General features: G+C 39.4%; 1 protein-coding gene across 1 annotated transcript in view; it reads left to right on the top strand.

The window, feature by feature from the left end:
• The window catches only part of LANCL3 (LanC like 3), a 38,623-nt gene extending 26,559 nt beyond the window's left edge, over positions 1–12,064 (top strand). Inside the window, exons 2-5 of the mRNA XM_030477351.1 lie at positions 296–419; positions 1,493–1,690; positions 3,695–3,902; positions 4,990–12,064. Coding sequence (XP_030333211.1) covers positions 296–419; positions 1,493–1,690; positions 3,695–3,902; positions 4,990–5,149 — 690 coding nt within the window. The 3' untranslated portion in view covers positions 5,150–12,064. The remainder of the gene's footprint in view (positions 1–295; positions 420–1,492; positions 1,691–3,694; positions 3,903–4,989) is intronic.
• The last annotated feature ends 1,378 nt before the right edge of the window (positions 12,065–13,442 follow it).

The raw sequence follows: 13,442 nt of genomic DNA, 5'->3' as shown, positions 1-13,442 counted from the left end.
AGAGGCAGGAGCTCTGAGTGAGCCTCTTCAGCCTCTTCAGTGAGCCTCTTTACCTGTGCAGCTAAAGATGTGACATTTGCTTTCCTGAGACAGGATGAAACTCTGTTTTTGAGAAACATTATGTAAATTTACTGTTTTATGTAAGGAACTCTTAATAATGATAGTGATGGCATGCTCATAAGATTAAAGGCAGTGCTTTGTCTTGTGAACCAGCAAAAAAGCAGAGTCCTGTAAAATGTCTAAAAAATAAAATTATTATAATGGGCTTGATGTTTGGTTTGATGTTTCTGTTTAGGTGCTGACCCCAGCACAAATAAAATCAATTTGCCTGGCCATACTAGAATCAGGAAAGCAGTATGCAGTGAAGAAGCGAAAACCGTTCCCGCTCATGTATTCCTACTATGGCACAGAGTACCTTGGTGAGTAAAACACACTGACTACTTTGAAAGTGATGCTGTGTGTAGATGCTGAGCCAGTAGATGCTTCAGAAACAAAATACATAAAAACTACAGTGTGGGATTTCTCCTGACTGAGTTGGGACCATCTAACCTCTTAAAACTGCTAACTGGGACTAAGGAGCTGGAAGGAAGGACTGATGCTGCCTAGCACTGGGGAAGGCTGGGGTGCCTGTGCCACACCAGGGGAGCAGCAGGCAACAGCTTCCTTTAATGGTAAATATGCCCTTGCCAGATGGAGGCAGTGAGAGGTGTGGTGATCATGCCTATGTGCAGAAGGTTACCAGAGAGAGCTTTCAGGGGATGTTATCTGTAAGCTCCAGTTGCCACGCAGGGACTTGCAGAGCATTTTTGGCTGTAGTAGTGCAACTGAAGCATATGGTCAGCTCCTACACATCCTGAGCAGCTTAGTTGGAGCTCATCTGAAGCAGTGGTGAAAGATCATTGAGCACGTCCGTAGTGGGGTCCTCAAGGCACAATATCACACTGCAGAAAGTGTGAGATTGATTTGAGAGCTTAGTGAGTTCTCTGGCAGGGGAGCAGAGGGAGAAGTCAATGCGTGGTGCTGCTCCACAGATCTGGCAGACAATTCTTGCACTGAAATATAGGTTTTAGCTGACTGATACTGTCAGTCAGTAACTGTGAATACCATTTATGGTCCAGTTTCAATTTGAGTTCAACAAAGACTTCAGAATAATGGTCCAGATTGAGTAGTTTGTCAAGAAGAATAGTGTCTTGAAATAGTATTCAGTTTAGGTTCAATTTAACTTCGTGCATGGAGTTTCAGTCCTATCAGAGTGAGAGCGAAAAAATTCATACCTATTTTTGCATAGGCAGGAGAACTGGAAATGGAAGAAGTAGTAACAAATCATATTGTGCGCCTAGAAAGCTTTTATTCCAAGCACTACTGTAGTATGCATAAAGAAGATGAAAGAGCCATGCACTTGACAAGAAAATCAGCCCCAAGGGAAAGTTGCTGTGAGGTGGAGGTAGGACCTAAACCTACCCTCTAATTTGACTGTTTCTATTCTTTACAGGTGCAGCTCATGGGCTTTCATCAATCCTTCAGATGTTACTTTCCTATTATGAGTACCTGCAGCCAGCAGATCAGGAGCTTGTGTGGCAGAGTGTTGATTTTCTTATGGACCAAGAACAGAACAGCAACTGGCCTCCTGAGCTGGGAGAGACAATTGAGCGGGAGAATGAACTTGTACACTGGTGTCATGGAGCTCCAGGTTCTTTTTCCATTGATGCTATGAATAGCCAAATGCTAATCACATTGCTTTTCCACATTAGGTGATTCCATGTAGAAGATAATCCAGGTTAAATTTGACCAATTTTGGCATTTTATGAGATGCAAGGAAACTATTCAGGCTTTTTTTCCAGTTAAGAGTGTTTCAGTTATTGCTGAAGCAGCTGGAAAAATAGGTGTATTTTCTGCCTTAAAAGCATAGGTGATCACAGCTGAAAGAATTCTGGTGATCCTGAACTGTGTGTTTTCTGCTCTTGCTCCCTTTCATGATCAGACCTCAAAGACTGGTTCAGCTGAGTCTAAAGACGGCGTATGGCTAGACACAGAAATAGTGTGTAAAAGAACATAGATACAGACACATCAGTGAGTTCTGGGAAGGCCTTCAGAATGGCTTTTTCCCCCCTCATCAGAATCAAAGTTTAAGCTGCACTTGCTACATGGATAAGGCGTAAATTTGACCAAAGTATTTTAATGTGAAGGGGAGTTTGTACTAGCAAGAGGCCTTTTTTCTCAAGGTCACCCATATAAAACTGCTTCTCAGAGATAAAAAGAATCAATTCTTAGTTTGGGTTGATGAGGTAAGTCTGATGTATGTCAGTTCAGAATCTAATCCTACACTTTAGCAATTTTGGCAAGTAATGCTGTATATTGAAATAGCTTTTTTACACCCAGGCAAAATTTTATTGCCAACTAGTCATATTGACCTGCTAATATGAACCTGGAAGGTTACAAAAGACGTTACTTTTATTAAAGAATGTCAATGAACATTGATGCATTGCTTTTAAAGGTGTTCTATTTAAATTTTAAAAAGTACATTATCATTAATATCCCTTAAATGGGCTTTCTGCTGGTGCATTATCTTTTTGTTGATATGGTTAAGGAACAGACTTCTTGCTCCCACACTCTAATGAACTGAAGTAAAACCAGCTTTTATTTAACAAACTTCTTTCATTTTTAAGAGGAAAAAAATTACTTCTACAGCATAGCTGGCCTAGTGATGGAGTTCCTAAGAACTTCGGAATCCTAAGAGTGGTTTTTGACTTGGGTTTAACTTAGTGGAGACATACACAGTGAGACTGGGCCAAAGTGACAAAATCCCAAAGCACATTAAGAAGTTACTTCAGGGGACATTTAGAGATATGCAAATTCATTAATTGGTGTAATTCTTCCCCAGAAGATCTGTATCCCATCACTGGTTTTGGGTAACAACACACATGTAGCTTACAAGAACACTTGTCAGCTACTTCAGTGTATATCATATTCAGACCACAAGTGAGCTGTTCTAAGCATTTCCGTAGACGCTTGATTTGGTTATGTGTCATATTCATTCTTTGAAGGTTACCATGAACTGAGCTGTGCAATGCTCTGTAAAAAATTATGGTTAATTTATTCGAATCCTCTCTGAAAATAAGCCAAATTGGTTGGTTGGTGGTTGGGTTTTTCTTAAGAGAAGTTAGTATGTGTAGCTATTTATAACTAGAATAAAGCAGCATGGGCTCCACTTAAAAAAAAACTAAAAAAAAAAGCAAGTTTCTTTTTCTCATTTGGTAAAAAATTATCTCTTGCCAGTGTAAGAAATTGTCTTGCCCATCCTTGTGTCAGTGTAAGTAGGTGAGGTGTATGGGGATTTGAAACCAATAGAAGATAGCGCTAAGAGTTTACTGTATTAAAGGCAAAAATGTGACTACTGTTCTAAATTGTTAGAAGACTGGGAATGTTGAAGTAAACCCTGAAATTCAGTAATTCATTGAAAAGATTGAAAGTGGTTGTGTCACATGGGCGGGATAAGTACATCTTAACATATGCTCATACACTTTTTAGCATACCAGATACTCTCCCCTCCATATGTAGCAAATAGATATTTAACCTTGACAAGTGCAGAGCATGAGACTGCAGTTTTTAAGTGTATTAATCTTTATTTTCTCATGTGTTCTACAAAACCCTTGGCCTACTTATTACAAAAGACAATCTCATGCTATTTTCCTAGGCATTGCATACCTGTTTGCCAAAGCTTACCTGGTTTCCAAGAAGCCTCAATATCTGGACACTTGTATCCGCTGTGGAGAGCTAACTTGGCAGAAAGGCCTGTTGAAGAAGGGACCTGGAATATGTCATGGAGTGGCTGGTAGTGCTTATGTGTTCCTGCTGCTCTATAGGCTCACTGGAAACTCAAAATACATATACAGGGCACAAAGGTTAGAATTCCTACCTTTCTGGATTCAGGGTCATACTGCAAAGTTTCAGGAACATTTATAAAGCTGTGCAGTCTTTGATTGCCACCCTTAGGTGTAACCTGAATGTTTAAGCCTCAGGTTCAATTCTACTTACGAGTTGTGGGGCAGGCTCACTCTGCGGGGAGCCCTGCAGTCCTGCCTCCAGGCTGCCTGCGGCAGGAGAAGCATCAGGTTCTCCTGGGGTTCCCTCCCTCCCTTCCTGAGAGCCTGTGCTCCTTTGGAGGGAACTGGGGTGGGTGGGTAGCAGTGGCATGCATCCAGGTCTCATCCTGACGTGAGGTCAGAAAGCAGCCAAGTTGTGTATCTGTGTCCAGGAGCAGAGTAAAATGTGATTTTTTATGATTTTCAGAACATTTAACGCTATCTCTTACTACTAGAAGTGGAAAATAAGTATAGGAACTGCTTTGCTGTTACTTTACAGTTTTTTAATTTATCATTCCCATATCCAGTTTGGCATTGTGCTGTTCAGCTTAGCTAGTGGGGCTAATTCCATTTTGTCCTGATGCAAGCAAGTATGGTCCACTGAAAATTCTGTCACAGTGCTGCAATTATCTTTAATTATATTTCTGCAACTTACGGTATTCAATGTTTGTTACTGACAGCATAGACTAATGAGGGGAAGTAATATAGTAATTAGGGTGACTTATTTTCAGCCGTCTGCTTGGAAGTGAGAACATCTTGTTTGTGTAGTTATTTCAGCATTACAGAATTTGTTGCATCAATGTGAACACCGCTTGCATCCTGCTGAAATAACAATCGAGAAAAGTTATTTACAAGTATGTGTTTAATGATGTCTTACAGAAATCAGAAGAAGTTTATAGCTCTTAGACCAGCATAGCGCACATACAGATTGCAAAGGTTTGTCTCTTCTAGATCTGTTTCGTGTGGAAATTGGATAGTGTAAAATTTGCAGATAAGATTAAATAATGAACATCCTACTTTTTTAATCACTGAATGTTGTTAAAATGATGCTGTCAAGCAACAAGTAAGGTGACTTAGAGGGACATCAAATAATAACAAACTTTTTTTTTTTTTGTTTTTCTCCTAGGTTTGCAGAGTTCTTATTTACAGAAGAATTTAAGGCTGGTTCCCGGGCATTAGAAAGTGTATATAGTCTGTATGAAGGTTTCTCAGGAACTGTGTGTTTCCTGACTGACTTGCTGCAACCCAACCAAGCTGAGTTTCCTCTCTTCAGTGTCTTTGTCTAGAGAATAACATTCTCCAGGGCCACATCCTGGTGGCGATGGGAGAGGACACCTGCAGTTTCACTTATTTGTCGAGACAGGCTATTTACAAAACAAGCCAGTGGTACCACTAATGCTAGCCTTAACATAGCTGGGAGTCAGGTGAAAAAGAAACTACACTGGGGCTTTGGGAGGGAAGTGTGTGGTCAAAAAAAATAGGTCAGTAAAAAAAAAGGGGGGGGGGAAGTGATTGAATCTGATGTAGTAGATATTTAGCTGTAATAAGAAGCAAAATCTAATTACTCAAGTGAGAGAGAAAGGGGCATTCTCAAACTTTTAATTTGGTGGTTGCACAGGAGAAAAAAAAAGGCAAGCTAGAATTACAGGGACGTGCAAAGAAGAAACAGTGATGCATCCAGTAGGTTTTAAAAAGAGACCTGCAGAAAACTTCATGCAGCAATGCACTTACTGGAGAGGGTGTCGTAGACATGTCACTACACTGCATTTGCAAGGGCAAAATCTGGGATTTTTTACCTAAACCACGTCTACTAGTTCTGGTAACATGTATTAGAAATATCTGTATCCTGGAGCTCTTTCGTCTTCATGTGCGTATAATGATGTTTATGTAGATAGCTATATATTCAGCCTCCAGTTTCACAGATTCATTTCAGCTAGTGGGGTTTTATGTGTGCAAATGAGAACTGAATTTGACCCTTGCTTTCAGAGCTCAGTCTGTTGTGAGGAGCTGGTCTCCTTACTGATCACTGTAACTGTGTCACTTCTTGTCAATACTTTCCCTGTCACAGGGAAGTGGAGCCATTGAAGACTTGCATTGAAAAGTTCTATAGCAAAGATACAGCAGGCAGATGCTTTCTTCATGGTACAGCATTACTGGATAAGTACTGTTCAGTGATACAAAAGCTTCCTTTAAAAATTAATTACTTACAACAGCATTCTTGATCAATAACGTACATATTTTAGTAAACAGAAAGTCTGTTTTCCTTGATGAATTGTTCACTACAAACCCTGCAAACTGAATGCAAACCTTGCGTGGCATGCCGATCTTAAAAACCCCCTTGATAACAAATCTCAAATTTGCTTCTTTTCCTGGTTAACAAAATAATGTCTATGCCCAAATGATTTGCAGCTATAGAAATAAATGGGTTGCTCAACACTAGTTGCACTAGCACTTAAGGTTGCAATTATGTGCTGTTTTATATGTATTATATATATGACATGGTACTTGAAAGCTAAAGAAAATGCTAACATAGATTTGTACTAAAAACCTATAGAATCAATATCCGTATTTAAAATATATTGAATATTTATTTATTTATTTTGATGGGAATAATGTAATGCAGTTACCTTTAAAGACAGATTGGGAAGACCAGTATGTCAAAAGTTGAAGTTAGGGTGAAAAAGTTGTCGTACATGCACTGCCAAACAATGCAGTCTCTCTTCCTGCATTCTTAGCTGGAGGAGATTACAATTCCTTTATTTTTAATGCCTAATGGATTAAAGTTCCCATTTCATTTCAGTAGGCCTTGATCAGACTGTAAATTGGAGCCAGGTCTGACAATCCTTCCACATTTTAATGGAGTAATCCCATTCCTAATCTTGCCACTTATTTTAATGAGATGGCTTGCATTATTATGAGCTGCAGATTAGGACTTCTATTTTGTCTTGCACTGTGCAGTTCTAATTAATTAGTTAAACATAGAAGTAATCATATTTCATTAGTGAATAAAGCAATGCAGTTCTGTATCAGTTTGTCAAGAATTTAGGGATTTTTTGGTGAATGGAAATGTTAAAATTCAATGTACAGTTGCTATGTGTTTACTATTTGTGGGATAAAAGGTCTTCTAAGAAAGCCATTAATGTCACTTTGTTACTCTGAGCAGTGAGATGTGTACACATAGGAGGATGTATTTCACGGGGAGGTATACATGTGAGGCTAAATCAAAAAGTCAATGGAGATGTGTGTGTGTGCTCTGCCCAGGCAGGCTGAAGTGCTCCTGTTAGATCAAAGTCAATTGTGAGTAGTGGAGATTGTAAGTGCATTAGGATTTTTATCTAGTTGCTTCCTGTAATGCATGTGGCTCATATATTTCATAACCGGAATCTTTTTAAAGAAATGCTTAAGGAAGGTAAAACAGGGCCTATCCACTTTTTCCCTGTGGTAAATAGCTTTTCAGTCTCAATTTTTATTGTAGGGTAATGTCACTCATCTAAAACATGTAAGTAACAACATTTGTGCCATAGCATTTCGATAGCTACCGTAACTGTATTCTATCTTATTGTAAGACAGAGAACTAGCTTTTGCCATGATCTAGACTCAAGCTGTTGCTATCTACATGTATTGCCAATCCTTTTATGTAAAGATAGATACAAACATAAAAACGTCTAGCGTTTCGATAACTACACCCTCAAAAAACACAACCAACTCCAGACTTAAGCCTTAACAGAATCTACATGTATCAGAATAGTAATCATGACCTTTTGATTTTGTACCTAGTGCCTACTTTTTAATTATCAGTGGGCCACAACATTTAATTGCTTCCAGTTAGTTATTTCTCAGGAGATGCTTGAAGAAGAAAATTTTTGCCAAAGCCTCAGTAAACCTAGAGCACAATAAATCAGCACAGTAACTTAGATCCTGACCAAGTCATTAATACTGATACTGTAACATATACCACATATATGTTAAAATTTACCATAATAGCAGTACCTGAAATCACTCCATTTTATTAAGCTTAACTTCCAATGGTCATGCTTCCATTTATCTTTTAATGTAATTCTTCATAAATGGCAGGAAGTATACATTAAGAACTTAGTGCCAGTTTTCTAGTGGTTTCCCCTCTGTGTCTCTTTGTAGAAAAAATTCCTTCTGATTTACATTCAGATGAGACTCTGATCTGCTCTGTGTTGTGTTACAACAGCACACGCCAAACAAATCTTCTGTACCTGCAACCCTGCTCCGTATAGGAAGCCATGTGTTTGACTTCATTTGAGAAAGAAAATAGTTACTTGGGTAAGAGTTAGTCCATTCAGCAATGAGAAAACCCATGCAACCACCCAGTTTTCAAAATCTAGGGGTCAAACATCTCTGTAAGTCATGCAAGTTCAGCACTGACTTTGTCAAGGGCAGCATGCAAACTTTGTTTAATTAAGATCAGTTACAGTAACATAAATATCCAGTCTCATGGGATACAACTTGTAAAAATCTTGGAACATAATTATTCATCTCTTTCATCAGACATGGCAGTTTGAGCTCATCCTTAGAGCTTCATGACTTTTCTCACCTGACGTACCTGGTTTACGGCGGCTACTAGACATGCTGTACTCGCAGCTGCTGAACACAGTGTAAATATACCCCAGGGCTCGTCTGAAAATGCAATCATTAAATGAGCAGGTTTTTTTCAATCCTCTTGCTCCTAATTGTCTACCTGCTTTTTTTCCTTTGTACTATATATGCTGTTACATACATGCTATTGCAACCTTTGTTTTTAAGACATTGACAGGAAAGCAACCTGAGCAGAGCCGCCAGCACTTTTCAGTGCAATAAAAAACATAAGGTCCTTTGTGTTCCCTCCTTACTGCTTTGAGAAGTCGATCATGCAACCTTTATTAGACATTGTCAGCAGGATGCTCTCTCCTCATGCTCCCGAATTGGGCCCTGATAGACTGAAAAAGTGTATTCCTGTACAGATTCTGCCATGGTGCTGTGACAAAAGACAGTGTTACTGGAAACTCGAGAAGCCTCTTTCAAAGTGTAAAACACAAGTTCCTACATCACGTTTGCACATTAGTTTCTTGACCATGTTTAGTTTATTAAGTGTAGGCAATAGGAATTTAAGTGATATACTAGTATTTCTGATTATGCTGTTAAAGAGGATGCATTCTGTGGGTATTGGTGCTTATTTGTGATGTATCTCTGTTTGTGTGGTTCTGTTTGTGAGTAAAGCTGTAGACTACAAATCAGTTTAAGGAGCTATATACTTTTCATGACTTTTGGTAGGTCATCCATAGATTACTGTTGTGGAATAATTTTGAGGGAATCTAGATCTGTGATGTCCAGATTTAGTGATTTCAGGATTTATAGAGCCAGATGCAACAAGTTTCATCAATAGTACAGTTCTAACAAATTTATCTTTTCCTGCTACTCACAACTTCTCAGTATGATAACATATTCATTTTGTGCCTCTGCTTTCAATTTCTGCTCTGTTTGCATTGTTGTTTTCTTCAGTTTCCCTGCCTTTATTTCCCAACCTATGAATAACTTCAGAAGGCTGAAGCAGCAGCCCAGGTCTTTTGTTCTTGAAAATAAGATTGATTAATTTTGCTTGAGGGATGTTCCACTTACTTGCATTACATTATTTTACACTCCCAGGTGGTCTCTTCTCACTGGCTCTGCCATTTCCCACCTGCCAAGGAAAAATCATTATACTATCTAGCAACCGCCACTGATGTTTTACATCATTAAATACAACAGAGACTTTCCAAGGAGCATGTTCACTTCCCTAGTATCTCAATTGTATGAAAACAGTCAAAACCCAGTGGAATGTCTACACATCCCAAAATACACATTTAAATAGTTCTGGGAAATATGCACAAACAAGTGCAAGTAAAGTGGTCACCCTTTTTGCTGCTCTGTGAAATTAAGTAATGCCACATTAATGTTCTAATAATAATTACATGGACATGTAGAGAGTATGATAAGAATACTGATTAGCTTTTAAAATGCTGTGGAAAAAAACACTGAAGCGTAAGTATCTGATATACTGAGAAACATACAGGTACAACATGTGCAAATGGAAACTTTCATAAGCAATCGGATTTTTATTCTTACATCGTTATCTGCATGTACAGTTAACAGCATCTGCCAACACATTGCATGTTTTATGCAATCAGTGACCTATTTTAGCATATGCATGCATTTTGAGAATATATCCTTGTTACTTGGACCTGTAAGACCCATGGACAGAGTGTACCTCTGAGGTCAGCTAGGTAAATCTCAGGTGCGGTAATGTTCTACATATCTTGTATATTCACTGGCAGGGGTGCATATTCTAATCTGTAGGAATAAGAATTGCCCTGTAGATTTTAAAGAGTAATCTTCCTATGAAGAACTACACTGATGAGCAATTGCTGGCTAACAGCACAGCTTAGATGATTGCTCTATGAAAGCTTTTCAGTTTATATAAATGTCCTGGACTAAGAAGTAAGCAGCAGAAAGCTAAATTGAAAAGAAATAAGAAAATGACCAAAAATCACATTACTGAGGGAACAACATACTTCAAAGCCATAAGCGAAAAATGCTCAGGGCCCAAAAAACGATACAGCAATTTAGGGATGTGAATAGTCATTTTCCAAGAGAAGAGCACAGTTCACGTCATTGCACAGACAGTGGTACTGTGTGAACTGCACAGGTTTTTTAGCTGCTTTGAACAGTGCTTCATTGCCATTATAGCAAAGTCATTACATGCTGAAAAGAGTCTGCCTGTGAAGGAGTTGCCTGTAGCTGAACCTACTGCCTACTCCAGTCATTTGATGGAAGTGATGTACGCTATTGATGCTTAGGCAGTTTAAAAAAGTAGATCCAACAAGCCAACATGCACCAATTTCTTGACCTAGGCCTGTGAGTTAAACCTCCTGACTAATTAGTACTGTCATTGATGTTACTGCTGGTCCTGTACCCTGTATATTTAAAATCCTACATCATGCCCAGAAAAAAGTCAATTTATAAATAGCAATCTGCTTGAAAATACATAAGTCCATATTTATTTTTAATACTTACAAGAGAGTCCCTTGACTTCGTTCCTTGCATGACTCAAAGAGAAAGCGGAGGCATTTAGGTCAAGTACAGCAATACCAACTAGAATGACAGAAAATTAATTAAAAACTCATTCTGCCTAGTGGTATAATGGTATTTGAATAAAAGATACTTTATAATACAGTGATATTCGGCAACAGCACTGCATGAGCACATACATACTGCCCAGAAAATTTTATGTAGAACTCCTGATGTCAATTATATCCCATAGTGAAAACAAATCCTATTCAAGAATTTATTTCTACTACATATAGAAGAGAAAGCTGTATGACCAGAAATCTAACTCTGCTTCTGTCTTCCTTACCATGACCACACATGAAAGTTTTCATCTAACAGTGGTCTGATTTCACCACTGATTTGGCCTTCTGTGCCCATTTTAAGGGACTCATATGCCACCTGCTGATCTCAGTTGTGAATCTCCACTTGATTTCAGGCATGCAAGGATAGGTCCTTCCACATGCGTGAAATAGGGGCAAAACTGCATCATTCTGGCCCCCAAGCCTACAAACTTTCCTTTACATGAGTCCCATGGAATTAGTAAGGGTTGTTCATCTAGTAAGAGGAAAGCACAGGTGTTTGCATATGTAGGGCCCTATTTGGTAGCAGTTTTATACCCATTTTCCCACAATATAGATGAATGCCAATACAAATAAAAAGTACAGGGAACTTAAACAGCATCATTTCATGTCTAGCTTGTGTTGGTGACACTTGATTATTCAATATATTCCAATATATTGAATATATACTCAACATTTCTTGAGTACATGCCGCACTTTAGGTTGGTTTCTCAGTGTGATAGCCATTCACAGCCATAATATAAGAGACCCTTAGAATCAAGACTGATTTGATTCTTTAGAATTGCACCTTATTGTTTAAAAGCAGGACCCCTGCTCTTCTAATGTTTTAAACACTGTGATCTTTCAGAATGTGTTTATTGTATTAGTTTTGTATTGCAAATTATTATAGAAACTAGATTTTTTAGCTTTTTAAAAGCCGTGATAATACTAAGCTTCATTGTGTCAGAACAACTCTGTGTATATCTATATTATGAATATTAAAGCTGTGATTATATTTTGCCTTAAATAAAAGCCCAACCTTGAACAGTATGATTTTACACTGGATTGCTTATTTCTGTACTTTCATAGTGCTGACAACTTTTCCTTCCTGAGCAGTCAGGGCTTAGGGCTCCAAAAGTTTTTCAGTGGTACTGCGTCAGCAAAGGTAAAATCTTGCATCTTATAATTAGATAAAACATCCAGGCTGTACATAGCGATTGGGTAAGACTACCTCATGCTGTCTCTCTCCTTGTGAGACAAGATAGGTTGCTTTTGGCGTGTAGATTAAAGTTTCCCACTTAGGTGTTTATTTTCAGCCTCCTTAAATCTCAGTACACATGGCCTCTTCTCTTTACAGAAAAACCCCTCTGTTCCCAGTGAAAGGCACTACAGCATTACATTCACTAAGGCCCGCCCGTAACGAGGTTTTTTGTCATCATGAGCTGAGCTCAACTAGAGGTGAGCAGTGGGACTCGATTTGCCAGTGCAGCAGTGCAAGAAATGGCCCAAATAAAGTGTTAGTGGTATTTTTTTGTATAAATCTAGTGACAACCTAAGATGCAATAAAAAATAGTAGCAGACATTCAGAAATAGCCATTGGTGTTATCCCATTAACAGACCAATAGCATCTTAAACTGTATGTCTTGCCTTCCTGTTGTGCTGCTGGTAGGTCTCAGGTCTGTAGCTGATCTCCACGTGTAGATCTGCAATTACCTGGGAACAGACAAGGAGAAACAAGATCTATCAGGGTAGGCATCAGCTGCAGCTGAGAAGCATGAACCAAGTACCTGCACCAAGAAGAGGAGAGAAGTGGCAGTGATAGGAGACTCCCCTGGTGCAGGATAGAGGCACCTTCTGCCAACCTGATTTAGAACCTCAGGAGCCTTGTTTCTTGCCAGGTGCTCGGATTCAGGATGTTGTGGAGAGGCTGCAAAAGCTTATCTTGCCCTTGGACTATCTGTTGCTGCTTGTCCATGCAGGCATCAGTGATGCGGGGAAAAGGCCCAAGGGCTGCAGGTAAATACTGCTGGCTACAGCTGGTGTCACAGCAGTGCTTTGGGTTTTGTGATCCTCGGAACCTTTGAAGGCAAAGGCCTGACAAGCAAGGGTAAGACCCACCTGAGAAAGTGCTAAAAGGGCACCTCTGCTATCAGGCTCACTGCTCGGGTGAGGAGGTCTCTGAACCTGGGGGGGGATGCATCAGGGGAGGCTCGCTGTAACTCGCAGCTCCTTTTCTGCATTTGCTTTTCTAACCAGCATTTAATGTTTCAGAAGATAATTTTCTTCCAGGTGCAAGGCCTTTAGCCTGAAAGGAAGAGGCAAAGGTACAGCCTGCCCAAGTCCCGTCCCCGCCCCGCTCCCCAAAAAGCAGCCTCATCCTTCCACCCCCCCCCCGCAGGTCAGTTATGTATCTTATGGCCAAAGGAAA

Source organism: Strigops habroptila, chromosome 2, assembly GCF_004027225.2.
Source record: "Strigops habroptila isolate Jane chromosome 2, bStrHab1.2.pri, whole genome shotgun sequence".
Taxonomy (NCBI): domain Eukaryota; kingdom Metazoa; phylum Chordata; class Aves; order Psittaciformes; family Psittacidae; genus Strigops; species Strigops habroptila.
This window is presented reverse-complemented; position numbering and strand designations above follow the sequence as displayed.